General features: G+C 35.2%; 1 protein-coding gene across 2 annotated transcripts in view; it reads right to left on the bottom strand.

Moving 5' to 3' along the window:
- Nucleotides 1-1,434: 1,434 nt before the first annotated feature.
- Nucleotides 1,435-16,925, bottom strand: part of PPP3CA (protein phosphatase 3 catalytic subunit alpha) — a 203,473-nt gene continuing 187,982 nt past the window's right edge. The window contains exons 11-14 of one of the 2 annotated variants that reach the window (XM_007421652.3): nt 12,333-12,417; nt 10,855-10,952; nt 7,397-7,426; nt 1,435-3,208 (exon numbers count right to left, since the gene is read on the bottom strand). In XM_007421652.3, coding sequence (XP_007421714.1) covers nt 3,012-3,208; nt 7,397-7,426; nt 10,855-10,952; nt 12,333-12,417 — 410 coding nt within the window. In that variant the 3' untranslated portion in view covers nt 1,435-3,011. The remainder of the gene's footprint in view (nt 3,209-7,396; nt 7,427-10,854; nt 10,953-12,332; nt 12,418-16,925) is intronic. The other variant, XM_007421653.3, reaches the window with a different exon arrangement.

Here is a 16,925-nt window from a genome sequence, read left to right as displayed (position 1 = left end):
ATAGTATCTGTATGCTGTGAGTCTCCAGTTCCATTTAAATAGAAAACAAAGGAAGATTTTACATTCTAATTGTCTAAAATGTAAGAAAAATTATATATATAATATTGTTATATCAGCTAATATAACAATATATGTATGCAAAGTATATCAAATTAATCTAGCATGGCAATCAAGCAAAGGAGACCCAGGCACTTATTATCCACATCCATTGTGTAATTGGTTGCCAGTGTAGCATTAGGTTACGGTACTGGACAGGACTGGGAGACCTTGGTTCAAGTCTGCCCTAAATCTTGGAAATTCAGTGAGTAACTCTGGCCCAATCACACTCTTTCAGCCCAGCTGACCTCCCATGTAAGCCACACTAAGCTTCTGGAGGAAAAGAAGATGCCTGTCACAAATACAATAAAATAGGATGTGTCAAGAATGTGATGAGGAGGAGGAAAATGATGATGGGTTGTATGGAAATATCAGTATATATGCATTTTTAAAAAAATCTGTTCAATTGATTTTCAGAGACTGTGTGGACAAATCCCTGCAGTTTTCTTGGCAAGGTTTTTCAGAAGTGGTTTGCCGTTGCCTCCTTCCTAGGGCTGAGAGAAGGTGACTGGCCCAAGGTCATGCAGCTGACTTTGTGCCTAGGTGGGATTAGATCTCCTGGTTTCCATGCGTTATAGAACCCAAATGTTTGGAATGAACCTTCTTAAGATGGGCAAGATATTTCACTGCCTGCCATTAGAACTTGGAAAGGCCATTCTGTTCTAGGAAGGAGTGAGGGAACCTCTGGCATGCGATTCCAGACTAAAAGCTGTGTTTTTCCTGTTACAAATATGCATCTCAATAAAAGGCATACTGATAATTCTGAAATCAATTTTATTTTAAATGTCTGCTCTTCATGGATATAGTGGATATTATAGATTTCCTGTGCTATTTATTACTTGTTATATTACTAATAATAGCAATATAATAATATATAATAGCAATATAATAATTATATAATCATAATATATAATGATATTGATTTATTTAGAAACATTAAACAGCGCTCTCAGTCTCAATTGAGGAATATGGATTATTGGGCAGATTATAAATTCAATAAAAAAACCCAGCAAATGTGGAAAGTAGAAGGTTCCCCATTCAGTTCCCTGGGATTTTAAAAGGTGTCTCTCTGAGACTAAACAGGCAATTCCCTGTTGCCAATAGACTAGCCTTCTTCAACCAGTTCACTCTTGGTGTGTTGGATCTCCTATTCGCAGACTTGTCAGTCAGCAGATAGGACAACAAAGGCACTTTTTTGGGCAAGTCAAAGGGCTTGTGGACTAGGAGAGGTAACACACAACCCAAGTAATAAAGAGGTTTTCTCCCCCCACAAAGAAACCCAAGTGAGTATTAAATATGTACTATCACAGACTGGAGATTTAACAAGAGAACTTCTAGGTTCATGCACATTTTTATTGAGTAGTAATATAAAATGCTTTTTTTTTTTCATTGTTACAAGTGCATGCTTTGATTGCCAACATTTCATAAGTCAAATTACAAAGGCAAGGCTGTAGGCTGTAGTGAATTACTTGGGCACTTATACAATTGATAAAAAATATCAGTGGACTGTTTTGTTGGTTTTTCCTCCTCCTTTAAGACTGAACCAGTTGTAACCCGTAACTGATATATAAAGGGAAAAAAAGTGAAAAAAATCACACATTTTGTGGCACATGACAGAACGTAACAAAATGACTAACTCATCATGACGTTAACAGTTCTCATGCATTTAGTTTCACATGTAACTACAAACTTAGTTTAAATTTCACAAGGTTTGCTAAACATGCTAACCATCTATATGTGCACTGACAAGCTTATATTAAAAACTTTTAAGAATACTCTCCCCCTTAGATTTTTTCAAAGCTTTTTTTGATTACAAAATTTCAAAGGCATTAGCATTTTCTTTTTAGAGAATATAAAGTACGCCAGTATACATACATTTCCAGTATAAGTCAGACCACTAAGCGCATTACAGTCCCATACAGGCCTATACAGCCAATTTTTTTTTCTTAAAAAACATGCATAGGCAGATTTTTTACAGAATATAGATGCTTTCACTGCACTTAATATGGTGTCTTGTTCACTATACTTAAAAATGCACCACTCATAAATATTTAAATTCAGCAAGCCACAACCAAGACTTGATTTACCAAAAAAAAAGAAAAGAAAAGAAAAGAAAAAGAAAAAAGAAAAAAATCCTAAATATAAACTGAAACAAGTAAAAGAAAAAAAGGGTATCATTATTCCAGTTTTTTTTCCTTAAAAACATAAATGAAAATGATTTCTCACTGCCAAATTAATTAAGGTAAATGTTATAATTAAAGAAGGGTTTTCAAGCACACTAAAGAAACCTGAGGTAAGCATAATGTGTACAAAATTAAATTGTCTTTTTTGGCATTTTTAACAAATTTGCAACATTCTTTTTTTCTTCTATATATATTTTTTAAAGATTGCCTAATTTTTTGTTTTAGATAGCCATCGTCTGACAAGAGTAGCAAAACATTATCAATAAATAGTCTCCTTATTTAGTTTGTACATCACTCTGTTAAAAATGGTTTGGATGTTGTCCATGTATAGTGCTGCAACTGTAAACGTACAATAGTTAGTAAGAAATCAGACAAAGTTGTCATGTCCAGTAACATAATAATAAAAGGCCTTTCAGTTAACATATCTAGAGGTTTCCAATGCAATAGGAAAACATGTTCATTCCCCTAACTTTGCAATATAGACCAGCATTAGCTTTCGTTTATTTCTCTACAAGCATTTTAAAGGCATGTCCAAGGAGGTGTTCCACCTCCACCCCCACCCCACCAAAATAAAGTTTACTATCTCTTCTTAGATGATATTGTAAACTGAATCCAACATCTGGCCCCAGAGCAGGTAAGCTACTGTCAGAGGCAAGAAAATCCAACTGCCGTTGAGCAGCAGTCCCACGGCGCCCTGCTCAAAAACAAAAAAATCCCTGTAAGTCAGAAGGGTCACTGAATATTGCTGCTGTTACTGCCATTGCTGTCGGTGCCGTTCGTCTCTGAAGAGATTCCCTTGTTGATGGAATTCAGGTTGGCATCAGAAGGCATGGCATCCCTGCGCGGGGGCATCCTCTCGTTGATCCGGTCCAAGCCTTTGGCTTCTTCGAAGCTTGTGATTTTATGCTGCGGTGAGAACCCTTTGATCGCTGAAGAGAAAATGGGGGAGGGGGAAGAAAACAACAACAAAACAAAACGAGAAAGGAAGTCAGCCGAGACAAAGGGTTGGCATTTGATCAACTGACTGCACAATGAGTGAGAAATTCCTTCAAAGTGAAGAAAAAAAAATGACAATGCAATTAAAGCTTCTGGATGTAATTGGAAACAGCTAAAAAGTAAACAGCCAATGTCTCTTGAATGATTAATATGCTCCTAACAAAATCCAGTTCTGGCATTTTGTTCTGCAGTTTAGGCTAAATGAACAACTTTCAGGACAAGTAGAGTTCAGAGAGAGAGAAAAAAGGCAACTAAAATGGATTTTCTTTAAATCTGGAAGCCAATTCATATTGAGGGTTTTTTTGGGTGGGGGGGGGGAGTTGTAGAGAGTTTATTCTGCTTCCATAATGGTAGCTGGAATTATAGCAAGAAGTCTGTTTGGTCCTCACAATGAGGCAATTAATGCTGTCAAATACTAACAATAAACTGTGAATGTGAATGGAGGCACTAATTTGAAACTAGGAGTTTAAGAATATTTTGCAATGATTTAATAGCAGTTTTTTAAAAAAGTGTGGATTGCCCTTAGAAAGACCTTGCAGTTTCACTTGCGAGGGAATTTATGTTGATTTTATAAAATATTTTTATTTCTTTGAAATAGGCCATGTAGAATGAAATTTAGCAATTTAGCAATTCATAGCAACTTTCAAGGGCTCCAAAACAAAAATTAGGGTTTCAAAAGTATAGCTTATCCAGGGACTCTTGTACTCTTTTTATAGTCATACTCCTAGATGAGTCAAGCTTGCTGTGCTGTTCCCTGTGGAAAATCCACAGAGGGAAAATATAATAACTAGCATTCTCAACCACTATTAAGATAAAGGGTCTAAACCACAAATAGCATCCATTTTCTGCTCTTATGGTAAGAATTATTCACACCTACTGACTGCTATATTAGAGCCAATATTAAAGACATTTAAGGCTTTTTATAATCAGGTTTATTAAATAACTAAAGAACTTGGTTAATCTAGAAGAAGGTCTTTTATCCCCATCAATATTATTACTGAAGCAACATTTAACTATTGTTAAAACAGAAAATTCATAAAAAAAGGAAAAGAAAAAAAGGGGTTGGTGAGTTGGTGGCATGCTGTGTAACAGCTGAGTTTCTTTATTGTGGTAAATTGCTCCCATTATTAAGGCACCTACGTTGGCTATCCTTAAGATTCATCATCGAAGGAAAACTTTTTACCGTTTTGTACAGAAGACTCTCAGGGTCTTCAGCATAGAAGAACTGCTCATGTGCTATTTAGGAACAATAAACTTCTGTCAATCCCAGACAATTACAAAATAAACTCAACTGCGGTTATTCAGTGCGCCGTGCACTCTGAATATACTTTTTCTACCATATTTCTCCTTCTTAGCTTTGAAAGTGTAAGAACATGGGAGAAGGTAACTGAATTTAAAAATCAATGAACTTTCCCTTCATTGCTGGCATTGTGAATTCCACATTGATCTCACAAGGTACTGCACACATTCTTTTCTTTCAAGGGCTCCACGCAAACCACTTTTTTCCTGAGAAAGTATTTTTAAAATGAAAGGGGGAAGAACTTTGGGCAACAATCTATTAATAATGCTTGGGTTTTCAACTGTTACTATTCTCCATGATGCTTTTTATTTCAATAAAATTCAAATCAAATGCTTTGTATTAGATTTCAAAAATGTTTGGTTATGCTTCAGTTGTTTAACATGCAGAGATAGTCAAGATAGTCCAGCTAGTCCCATCAACACAGAGGAAAATTACTGGATGGATGTGGACAGAAGGAAAGGTGTTAAGAGATTCAATTTTTGTTTGTTTGTTGACAAATCTCATCAAATCTATTTTCCATTAGAGGGAAAGCATATTCTTTTCTGAATTTTGATTTGATTTTCAATTTTGCTGTCCCTGATATTATTAAACTTGTGTAGAATTTTGTAGAACTCCTCTCATGCTGACATTTTGCCCACCACAGCCATGGAAATGAGAACTGCAGAAAGTTTTGGAAGATTGTTTCCCATCCCCCACCCCCAATTGTGTGGTGATTATTTTTTATTCAATGCCAGATGGAAACCACTGCATACTACGCCATCTGAAATGGGGAAACGTGGCATTCAGTTTGTGAAAATCCCAACAATTTGCTGGTGGATTGGAACTAAGAACCAAGAATGGAAAGAAAGTTATTAATAGTTTACTTCTACAGAATCTTGTCCAAGGGGGCTTTAATAAATAGGTTGTTATACTTTCACTTGAACAAGAATATGCAAGCAAAAAATATAACTGCATGTGAGCCTATGTTTCTCAGGGAACACTTGACTATGAAGTATAAACTGGAAGATATTTTTCACATATGGAATATTACTTCAATATAGCACTGGATATCAATCCAATACATTTGTTGCACATTGACTTCTTTCAGACAACGTAGTCTGTTGTGGAAACTGCCACAGGGCTAAAAATACCCTTTGTTTTCTGGAATTCCCTTTTCCTGCATATCACATAAGTTTAAAATCCCATCCATTCCCCACCAAATTTCAGAGATGCTTTGGAGCTAAGGGAAGGCTGAAGAGTACTCTTAAAAAAACAACATTCCCTTTAAAATTTCACCACATTGCTGCCAGTTATGACCCCGTTCATTGAAACAGGTGCATGATGAATAGCAACATGATGTGTCCTGTGGTCTGCTTCTGTGGAGGCTGTGCTGCTATTGGAGGTCTCCTGCGGCCTGGAGAGGCCACTGGTGAAGCTATACTTATAATACTCTCTCTTAGATTTCCCAAAGGAGAAAACCATTACAAAATAATGATGAAGTAAAACTTCCATTACAGTACAAGGTAATAATAAATAGAAATTTAACCTGAACAAGATATATTTCCAGAATAGGAAGCATACTGCAAATTAATCTTTGTGTCAAGCAGACATATTTATACATCATAGTGTTGAAGAATGTGTTCTGCTGCAATTGCTGATCAGACAATGATTATTAGCAGTTTACATTGAGAGTAATGCTAAAAACACAACACAGTCACAGAAATCACAGGAAAAAAAAAAAACAGCCAAACTGTCAACAAGAATGCACACTGCAGAGTAGAATTTGCCAACAGGAATAGAGAATTCCAATGTAAATAGCAGCTTATTCACTGCTATTTAGAAAGCAGTTGTATTTTCTCTTACTTATTTCTAAGATTCTTTTTCCACCTCTGTAACAAAAACATTTTTAAAAGCAAAAATAAATAGGAGAAGCCAAAATGGCACTATTACTTCTTGCCAGAAAACTAATGGCTTTTTTTTTTAAAAGAAAAACTCACATTTTTATGTGGGCAAGAACAAAATACAACTGAATATTTTTGTTTTGTTTTGTTTTAAAGGGGAATTTTAGAGAGTCTTCTCATCTTGCAAAACAATTTGAATTACTAATGGTATCATTGCGTAGAAAAATATTTCATCATGATGGTTGGAGAGCTCTTGACTGTACAACTAACAAAATTTCTTAGGAGTTGAAATGAAAGGTATGCTTAAGAGACACAGCTTGACGTTTCACATTCAAACTGCTTTGACAGTAATTTATTTGTGCCAGAAATCCTGTAAAATAATGCTGACGTTAAGGGCGGCATTACAGGAAGTTTCCAAGGCTTGATGAAAAACATACTGTCTTACCATCCTCTCATTGTTTTAATGATTTTTTTTCTTCCCCCAAAGGATATTTTAAAATGTGTTGAATTACAGAGAAGACCCATTAACTTTGCTATGGACTTCAATACAGGGGAAATTCCGTCCAACTTTAGAGTGTTGTACTCTCTCCGTTTTCAGAGATAGCTAAAGAGAACATGAGGAACAGATTGGTCCCCTCAAAGAAACTGTTTGTTTGCCAAATAGCTTTAATTGGATTGCAAGCTTTCTTATCCTTGTGTGACATTGATTCAGCATTTGAAGCTTCATGGACACATATCAGAACGTTTTTGCAACTTTAAGAAACAACACCAACAACAAAAGAAACACTTTCCCCTTTAAAGCAAGTAAACTTAGGTTAATACTGAGCCACAATTGTTAGCTCAACACCCACACACTCTATACAAGCTACAGCAAAAATGAATACACCCAGCAGAGCCCTTATCTGTTGTAACCACAACAGAAAGGGATCTGGCCAATTTACCTTCATCAGCCTCAATAGCCTCAACAGTAGCTGAAGAGAAGAAAGGGGTAGCAAAATGAATGAGAAAAATGAGCAGAGGATTTAACTCTAAGAACAAGTCAGTGAATAGCAAAGGAGCTAGTACACTTAAAGGTTACTGTAAGTGCTGGAATTTGACACAAAAGACAACACAAAATGTCACATACAAAAACAAACACAGGTACTGTAACTTGCAGGCAATAGATTTCTTGTTTATTTTGCAGGGGGTGAAGAAGCATGTGATCTTATATTTGAAAATGGCCACAATGGTTAAGTAGAATATGAATTGTCAGTTTCAATGATAAGTCATTTAGGACAAGAATGAGTGCCATATTTAATGGGGCAAGTTAGACAGAGGAGAGCCATATAGAGAAAACATAACTTTAAGCAGGCAGAAGAAATCACCACCATTGCTGAAACAGCAGTTCCTCTCAATTCCACCACCTTGTACCTTGAAGATGTCTTGGACTTCATCTCTCATAATTCTCAGGGAAACTGGGGAATTGGAGTTGAATTCCAACACATACAAAGGACATAAGGTTGTGGAAGGTTAGTCTTAATAGCAATTCTTCAAGGAAAATGCTATTGAGGACTTTGGTAGGCACCTTTCCCCACATTTTCTGTTCATCCTATATATATTTAAAACCAGTGTCCAACATTTTGTTTATGCCTTTCTTGTTATTTTTTGAATGCACTGATAATATTTTGAAACAATCCCTTAAATGGCTGAAATTCTAACTGAAATGGTATGTATCTATGTGTTAATTGTTGAATGGAAGTAAAATACTGGAAAACAACAGACCGTTTCACTGTTGCTGGTAATGTAACACAGATTTCAAATTTGCCTTTTAAAACTGGGCTTAAGAATTTACAAGCAGAAATAAAAAGTACTGTTTGTTAGCATGAATTTTCTTGGGCAGCCAGATGGGTCTAGCTTACTATCAGCCTGGGTCTGACCAAATTAGAATACTGTACTTTTGCAAATGAAATATTTAATATGGACATCTGTGATATCTCATTAAATGCCATCTTGCATCAAGGGTATGCTCCCCCATGGAATCTACAGCCCTTTGGTGTGGCAAAAAAGACAACTAACTAATAAAAATAAATATGCATAATCAACATGAAAGAGAGAAAATCAAGAACAGAGATCAGCAACAAGATCCAAATTGCATGGAAATGTTGAAAATAATGACTATTAAAAATGTACACATTTCACAGAATATATTGCCCATATTTTCTGTTAATTGCTCTTAACAGAAACTATGTGGATTTCAGTATATTTGGTGAATGGTGCAAAGTATTAACTAATGGGTGGGTATAGTAATGTTTTACTAGATTTAATACTGCAGTATTTGCCAGTACATAGTTTAATGAGATTTTTGAATGATGTTTTTATGAAATTTTACTTGTTTAACCAGGTCTGCAGCATTTTGTTGGATCAAATTATCTGAAAGTCAAACATCCTTTAGGCACACAAACTTTATCAGTGTATCAAAAATACTCTGTCATACTGCAGCATTTACAAAGCAGAACATTACAATATGTGTAACACACAAGCCACCAAAAAGAGAGTTTACCACAGAATACCTGAATCTTCTAGATAAGAGAAAAAGAGACAAAAAAAAAGGGAAAAGTACAGGGAAGAAACTCCAAGAAGAAATGGGAAAGTTAGAGGCTGAGACTGAGTTATTGGAAGGGTGAATGTCCATGTCTCATGGTTACTAAAAGTTGCATCATAATTACAGTAGGACACTCATGGGTGCATGAAATATATGTTACGCAGTAGTAAACACAAATAACATAATAACAGTTATATACATTACTGTATTTGATTGTGGCTCTCTACTTCAAGAAGTCTATCCTACTAGCTATACTCTACAACGTAATTTATACAAAATGTGTTTTGATATAGTCACTGGGTAAAAATGCCTTTCTGCTGCATTTAGATCAAAATCACAATTAATGAATACTTTCTTCAGGTTCATTTATGACTTCCCCATGTATGAATCAGTGAGTTACTAATCACTAGATTTGCCACTAGAATTGCACCCAGAAACCTGAATTCTAATTCCAAATTTGCAGATTTCCTTAACAAAAAGAAAAATAAAGACAGATTTCTGGCATGCTTTTTTGAGGGCGGGGGAGCGGGTAGGCAGCTCTCTCTCCATTAAGAGCGTCCTCTCCATTGTACATACAGAGAGGGAGGTCATTTCTAGATATATTGCCAAATTGTGAAAAGCACTTTGTATGTGCTATGTTTCGAAAGATGGAATCTTAAAAGAAGGATTCCCACCCACATTAGAACTAGTCTACTAAATTACCAGATGTGGCTGATGGATTTTGCTAGAGAGGGACAAAAGGGGATCACACATTCCTGAAAAATACTCAGATCACAAGTTAGGTGTGTAGCTATTCTTCCAAAACATATTAGTATCACTGAAATTGTGTTCCCCCATCTGTTCCTTGTGCTTATGAAATCACAATGGGTTCAGCCACCATACTACGCACAGTGCTAAAAGGAGCACCACCCTATTGGGCTGCAACTAAATGAAAACAGATGCTGTGCTCATTACACCAGTCATAAAGACTCGGCATTGCTGCAGGAAGGTAACAGGGCAACAGCAGCACATCACAAGGCTAAGTGGAATACCGGTGCTCCATGGTTGGCCTTGTCCATTTTAACTCTCCCACAATGCAGTGCTCATCACATATGCCCTGCAAGTGCTGCCTGCTGGCAAGTTAACATGATAGCTAGGCTGGCCAGACAGCAACAGGGTCAGAAGGTCCTGTCAGCTTCCCGCCAGGTATCAGCTATGGCTGTGACTCCAGTGTGTGCTTGTCTTGCTATTGCTTACAGGAAGTTTTGAGAATTATGCAAGTTATTAAAAATATTGCACAGATGCATTCATGTAAAAAGGGAATGTCTCTGCCTTTATAAATTGGGCACCCAGAAACACATTTTGTACCCTGCCTGTTTTCCTTGTGACTTCTTAAGTTGGCACAGGCCTTGGCTACATTCCTGCTCCTCAAACCAATACTGAGTAGAATAGGGAAAGAGCTTAGTTTAATTTGAACATTTTATCTTTATGTTTGATCCCCAAGCATTTAGCTATACTAAGGCAACAGAATTTTAGGGAGCTAGCACAGATATAACTTAGACATTTTTTTCCCCAAGATTGTTCTGCTGCTTTCCCAAGAAAGCCCTTCCCTGAAATTAAGAAACAATCTATTTTTCTTCTAAATAATATCAGCTGGGATAAATATGGTTTGAACATTTGATTTGCTCTCTCTCTCTCTCTAACCCAATATTGTGAACTACTTTCCAGTCACTCTGTGGTCTTTCCCTCTCTTTTTTTCTTGAAAAGACTGCATTGTTATAATGGAAAGAGGATGAAAAATTTATGTCCATCACAGTATACATGTGCGAAAGCACTTACCACTTTGTAGAGTTTGTTTTCCTCCAGAGAGCACCCCGCTGGGCAGCATTCCTGTCGGGGTCAACCCTTTCAGCGTCAGCACACTCTCACTCTCTTCCCTGACAGGAACAGAATGAGACTGTGTCAACTGCAGCTAGCAACAGATACAATGAGAGGAAACAGGGTCTAAAGCTGGGCAGCCTTCTAACACTTCTGGATCCAGTTTCAGTTGAAGAACGCTTCTCTTTTTTACACCTTTTTTATTGTGGCAAGCTGTTTTGGATGCCAGTCTTTGAGTAAAAAGCAGGACACACATATAGTAAGCAGAACAAAATCCCCACCAACACTGGTCCAGGAGTTAAGACATGTATTCCTGTACTGTATAAGTCATTGTTTCTTAACCTTGGCAACTTCAAGATGTATGGACTTCAACTCCCAGAATTCCTCAGCCAGAATGCTGGCTGCGGAATTCTGGGAGTTGAAGTCCACACAACTTGAAGTTGCCAAGGTTGAGAAACACTAGTCTAAATAGTTACAAATCTCAAGTCCACTTTGACTGATAGAAGATTTCATCTAGAAATGATGGGAGTTTAGATAGTAAAAACACTTTTAAAATGACAAAAGGTGGGAGAGACATGGTTATTAACGCATCACTATATTGGTTAATGTTCATATATCAATGATATGTCATAATTTTTTCTGCTGAAGGCCTCAGGATTTTGGGGTCAACATGCTGAAGACTGTTCAAGCAAGCCAAAGATAGTGCCAGAGCCAAAAGGAGGAAGGGGGGAACCAGCCTCTTTTCTTGTTCCTCAAACTCTCTCTTCTCTCCTCAAAGTAGGTTCTAGGAAAAGGATAGTTGATGCCTACCAGCTATCTAGTAGCTGTACTGCACTGCACAGAGCTCTTCCAATTAAGGCAAAGGCTGTAGGAAATGAGAGCAAGGCCATACACAGCTACAGAGTTGCAGATTAATCCTCACATACACTGGGTGGATGTGCACTCTGCTCGATTCACTACAACATTGGCAATATTTCAACAAAACTCTACTTAATCCTGCAGTACAGCTTTTGGCCTGTCATGTCCCAATAGGAAGTGATCTGCATCAGAAAACAAACCAAATGGCCTCGAAATGAAAAGGAGTGCGCATGCACGTGTGGGTGAATCTTTGCTTTTCCTTTCAGCTTCAGGTAGCAAAATGTCTTTGACTAACATCTAGATTCAAACTCAATCTGTACTTTAATCATGTGGATTGTTCTGAGCTTGCAATATATAGAAGTTCTGAGATGGCAAACTATGATTATTTAGAGATTTTCTGATCTATCTGTACTGTGAAGGAAAGCGTAACTGAGAGAGGGCAATTCCTTCTTTTTCTGAAGTTGATTTGGTGAAACCCCGGGGGAAGGCAGGAAAAATGCCTTTGCCTGTTCTGCTGAAGTACATTTCTCTGAAGGAATGAAGAATAATTTCTGCAGTTCTAAAGTATAGAGGAGCCATACCTCAGTACAGAGAACACTCGAGCCATTTTGCCTATTGCCCGGATCTTGTTCCGTATAACTTCTTTTCGAGCTGCAGCTGTGGCTCCTATAAGGAGGAAAAAAGAAAGAAACAAAAAAATAATTTAAAAATTTTAATAGCTGAGAGTAACATCTGAACCTATTAAAGGACCTAGAATAGATACATTTCATCTTCCACAAGTCTTTGCCCATCATCCTATCAATGCATTTCATTTTTAATATAGTTCATGTGTACATAAATTACATGCAGATATATGCTTTTTCTGTTTAATACAACCTGGATTTAGGCTTTGAATTATTTTTATTCTTTTAAAAGACATAATCTATTTGACTGCATTGGTTCTATGAAATCAACTGTCATCTTTAAATTTTAATTTAAAATTATACAATTCAGTTAGAACATTTTAGAATAGAGTTATTATCTTTTTACTTGGGTTATATGCAGTTAAATTATATATTAACTGATTATTTAACATGTATAATTCCACTGGTTCTTAAAATGTTTTTCCCTGCTTTTTGAAATATTTAACCTTTCCTTTATCAGACTATATTAGAATAAAAATGTATACTGAACTTCCATTGAGACGGAATTATAATCACAATTTATGCTGCAAATGTCTATGTTTGTGTGTATGTATTTGGGGAAGTGAAATTAAGAGTTAATTTTAATAGAAGAAAAATACTGGAGACCTACAAATTATTTTAATAAGGCCTATTGCTTCTGAATGACACCTCTTTATACCTATTTCTAAAGTATTTTGTCAGATGGATTTACTAATCTCATGGAATGCAGAATATAGTTGCATATCAACTATAAATACTTTAAGGAACATATTGCATGAAAACCCTACATCTGATTTGGAAGAACCATAGGACTAGCTACCTTACACATGGTAGCCAAAGAATTAACATTGGAAACAAAGCTAAGATAATGTAATGTTCTTGATCAAATGATTCTGTCCTCCCTGAAAATTTATCAAAAATGCTCAGCAAAATAATGTTTCTTTTTGTCATGTATCTTGGCCCATGCATGAAAACTAATCTATCTCCAACTTCTGTCCATCAACATTTGAACATAATTCTTAGTCACCTGAAATATATACAAGATCAGGTTTTAATGACTGAAAGAAAAAATCAAAAAGTTTGACTTCTGAATTGGCCAACTTTATAGCAAATGCTCCATGTGAAAGATGAGAGACTACATTAATAAAGTTTTCTATTATGTCTAACCACCAGGCTACCTGTGTCTGATTAATTTCAAAGATTGCATTTTGCACTCTTATGGCATAGTGAGAGATGAAAAAAAAATCTGTGTATCATAAAATAGTCTACAATCTTTAAAATAAATGTTTGAAACATATCTAAATATTTTTTTTAAAAAAGGAATTTTTAGAAAAACCAAGAAGCAGAAAACAAAAGGAATTTCACATTGCAAGTATTTACTTTCATCTCAGGAGAAGAAGATGGTTTGGGTTGATGGGATTTTGCTACTTTGGAATATAAAACATCTTTAATGACCTTTGCAAATATTAAAGTACAGGCTTACTGCTTTTCTCCCTATATTAGAAAATACAGATTTCACTAAATTCTAAAGGCAAATTAGTGCTTTAAAAAATATAAAATATAGAGAGTATTTTTTTTTTTTGCCTGACATACATTTATTCAAGTAACAGGGTAACAGAAACAACACAAGAATGGACAGGTGATTAAAAATATCTGATTTGTGGCATACTCTGCAGTTATGTCAAGTAACCAGTGGCAATTATGGCAGTGGGGATCATAGGTAAGTGGCACCGCAACATCACAACAGAAGCTGCCACTTTTCTACCTCATTACAGTGTTGTACTCGTACCTGAAAGCAGTCAGAGCCTGCAGATGCCACAACAAGTACCTCTGGAACAGGGCTCAAATCATGCTATTTCCTAATTTAGTTAGGCAATCAAATGGGATCCTGGGTGTTTAGGCAATTATGCTTATTTGGATATTATTACATCATTATTTTTTGTGTGTGTCATGAAAAATGGGGGTCATAAAAAAAGGGGATGAAATTGGGGGTGGGGGGTTGCTTTAAGTAGGAAGGCTCCATTCTACCCCAACACAGAAATTTAGTTCTTAAAAATAGAGCAGTGAGCTGTGAAAGAATTCATGAATAATGAAAACAGGTAAAGAAAAACAAGAAGGATCCTTGCCAAGATAGTGATCGAACTACATCAGGAGCTAAACTCAGATAAGGAAATTTTATTTAAAAACTAGAGGTATACTAGAAGAATTGGACAAGTAAGGTACAAAAGAATTCCCGGACTGATGTTAAAAAGTTTCTGGAGCCAGAATGGGAATGATATTGCATTTAGAACTAGATCAGTGTATCCCATTATATGGAAACTCTCTGGAGTTATTGTGCAAAATTCATTTGCTTTTCGATAAAAGAAATAATATAGAGAAAAGGCTATACAGGCAAAATGAATTACTGGATTTTTTACCTGGAAATATGAAATAAGGCAATGGTATTCTCTTTTTAAGTATCTCTTTATAGGAAAGAAAAATAAGATACAATAATTTTACTTTATAAATGGAAAACGAGTGGGTAATTGTGTAAATCATGGCTAAAGCAAAACAATCATTTTTATAGATAAGATTAGTTTTTAAAGCTACAGTTAGGTATATTAACATTAATGAAGCTTTTTATTAAAGTAAAATGGAATATAAAAATTTATAAGAATATAAGAATTTCTGTGACAATGTCAAAAGTGTAAGAAGACATATTCACAAAAAAAAAATTCACAAGAGTTGCAGAGAAAATAGTTGGATCCAATTAATTGTATTCAAGTAGAAAATACTTATGTTTTTAAATGAATGACAGTTTGAAAAAAGAAACTAACCAAATAAAATATTAGCCTGAATGTTAGATAAGAAGCAATTCTGTGATTCAACTGCACAAGTTAAAATACTGAATAGTAACTTTTTTTCAATAAATACTGAACATTGAGATAAGATGGTAGGGATGTATAAGAAATCAATCACAAGTTTATTTTCAAATAAAATGTTATCCACTAAAATGGAAAGTATTGGAGTGGACATGCATGTAATTCATGGAATCAACCAACATCCATCTTGAAATATTTCCCAGCTCAAAAATTATATACAAAACGTACATATTTGAGCAGGTACTATTAAAAGAGAGAGTGAGTATATGCTTGAGAAAGATAAGTAAAACATGCATATATTAAGGAAAGATGCTACAAACATGCAAAGTGCATACATCAATGGAAATTATGTACCACAACAACTGTGGGTTTATTTATTTTGTGCAGAAAATTTGATGAAACAGACTAGGTTCTGAATTCAAGCTGATTTGGGCAGGGTTTAATTGATCTGCACATCCCTAAAATATAATATTTTCTATTCTTCATATTATCCTTTAGAAATAATTAAAAAATTCTTAGAGAAAATCAAATTGCTACAATGAACTACAGAAACAGAGGATTTACAAATGTCTATTGTAGTAATAAATTGCTTAACCATTGTAGATATAAATAGTTAACAAAGTCCCAGATTCACTGGAGAACATTATCTGTTTTCAAATGCTTCATTTAAAAAAATTAAGTGATATTATACAAAACAAGACATACCTAGATGGGAAGAAGTGAAACAAAAATTATTATCAGATGAGATTATAATCTATGTAAGAAATAATTCCATATATCTGTAGCCACCCTGGATCAAGACTTAAAAATACGGTTCAAAACTCTTGATATACCTCTAAAATTTATATGTAAAAAACTACACACTTCTCTTAATCTCTTGCAGTGAAGCACTTACCTTCTGCTTTTTAGAAACTTGATATGGATGATAACTTTACCAAATAAGTTAAAGTATGTACAAAACATATACACACAGAGACACATATCTGGACATGAAAGTGGAGAAGATCAGAACTTGAAAATCTTTAGAGAGGTCCTATTCAGAAATGCCACAAATACACTTTCAGTAATTTTTTTTAGCAGAAACAGTAAGAATAAATGAAGAGTTATTATTTATGAATGAACCAGTGAAAACTTTTGGAGACTTTGTTAAGCAGGCTTAAATAATTTAGAATAGTATCTACATTTAAGTTTGGAAAGAGTTGGAAAAGTTAAGAGTTTAACTTAATTCAAGTAACTGATGCTGCTTTATTAATATAGAGGGCTTTTTCCCCCAGGAAAAATGGCTTTGTATTCTTTGGTCTGACAAAAGATCAGCTTTAATATTTTTCCACAGTGAGATTTTATTATTATTCTTGAATATTTATTTGTGTGTGTGTGTGTGTGTGTCCATGCATCCATTCATTACTACTAATTGCAAAAACATACAATATTATACAATGGGGAAAATGGAATTGCAGTCAAAATTGTGTGTCATTAAATTCAATGTGGATAGATAGAATCCCTGTATAACATATTATAGTACACTCAAGTTAGTATAGTCCACATTTGATGCATCTAAAATACTCTTTGATACTACACAAAATAACTAGATATTATCAAATGCTATCCCATCAAACAACTACTTAATGCATGTGATAAATTCAATAACAGA

Source organism: Python bivittatus, unplaced genomic scaffold, assembly GCF_059951505.1.
Source record: "Python bivittatus isolate LINGU-HERP-01145 unplaced genomic scaffold, Pbiv_v1 ctg000070_np1212, whole genome shotgun sequence".
NCBI lineage: Eukaryota > Metazoa > Chordata > Lepidosauria > Squamata > Pythonidae > Python > Python bivittatus.
Note: the sequence above shows the minus strand (reverse complement) of the source record. Positions and strands in the feature narration are given on the sequence as shown.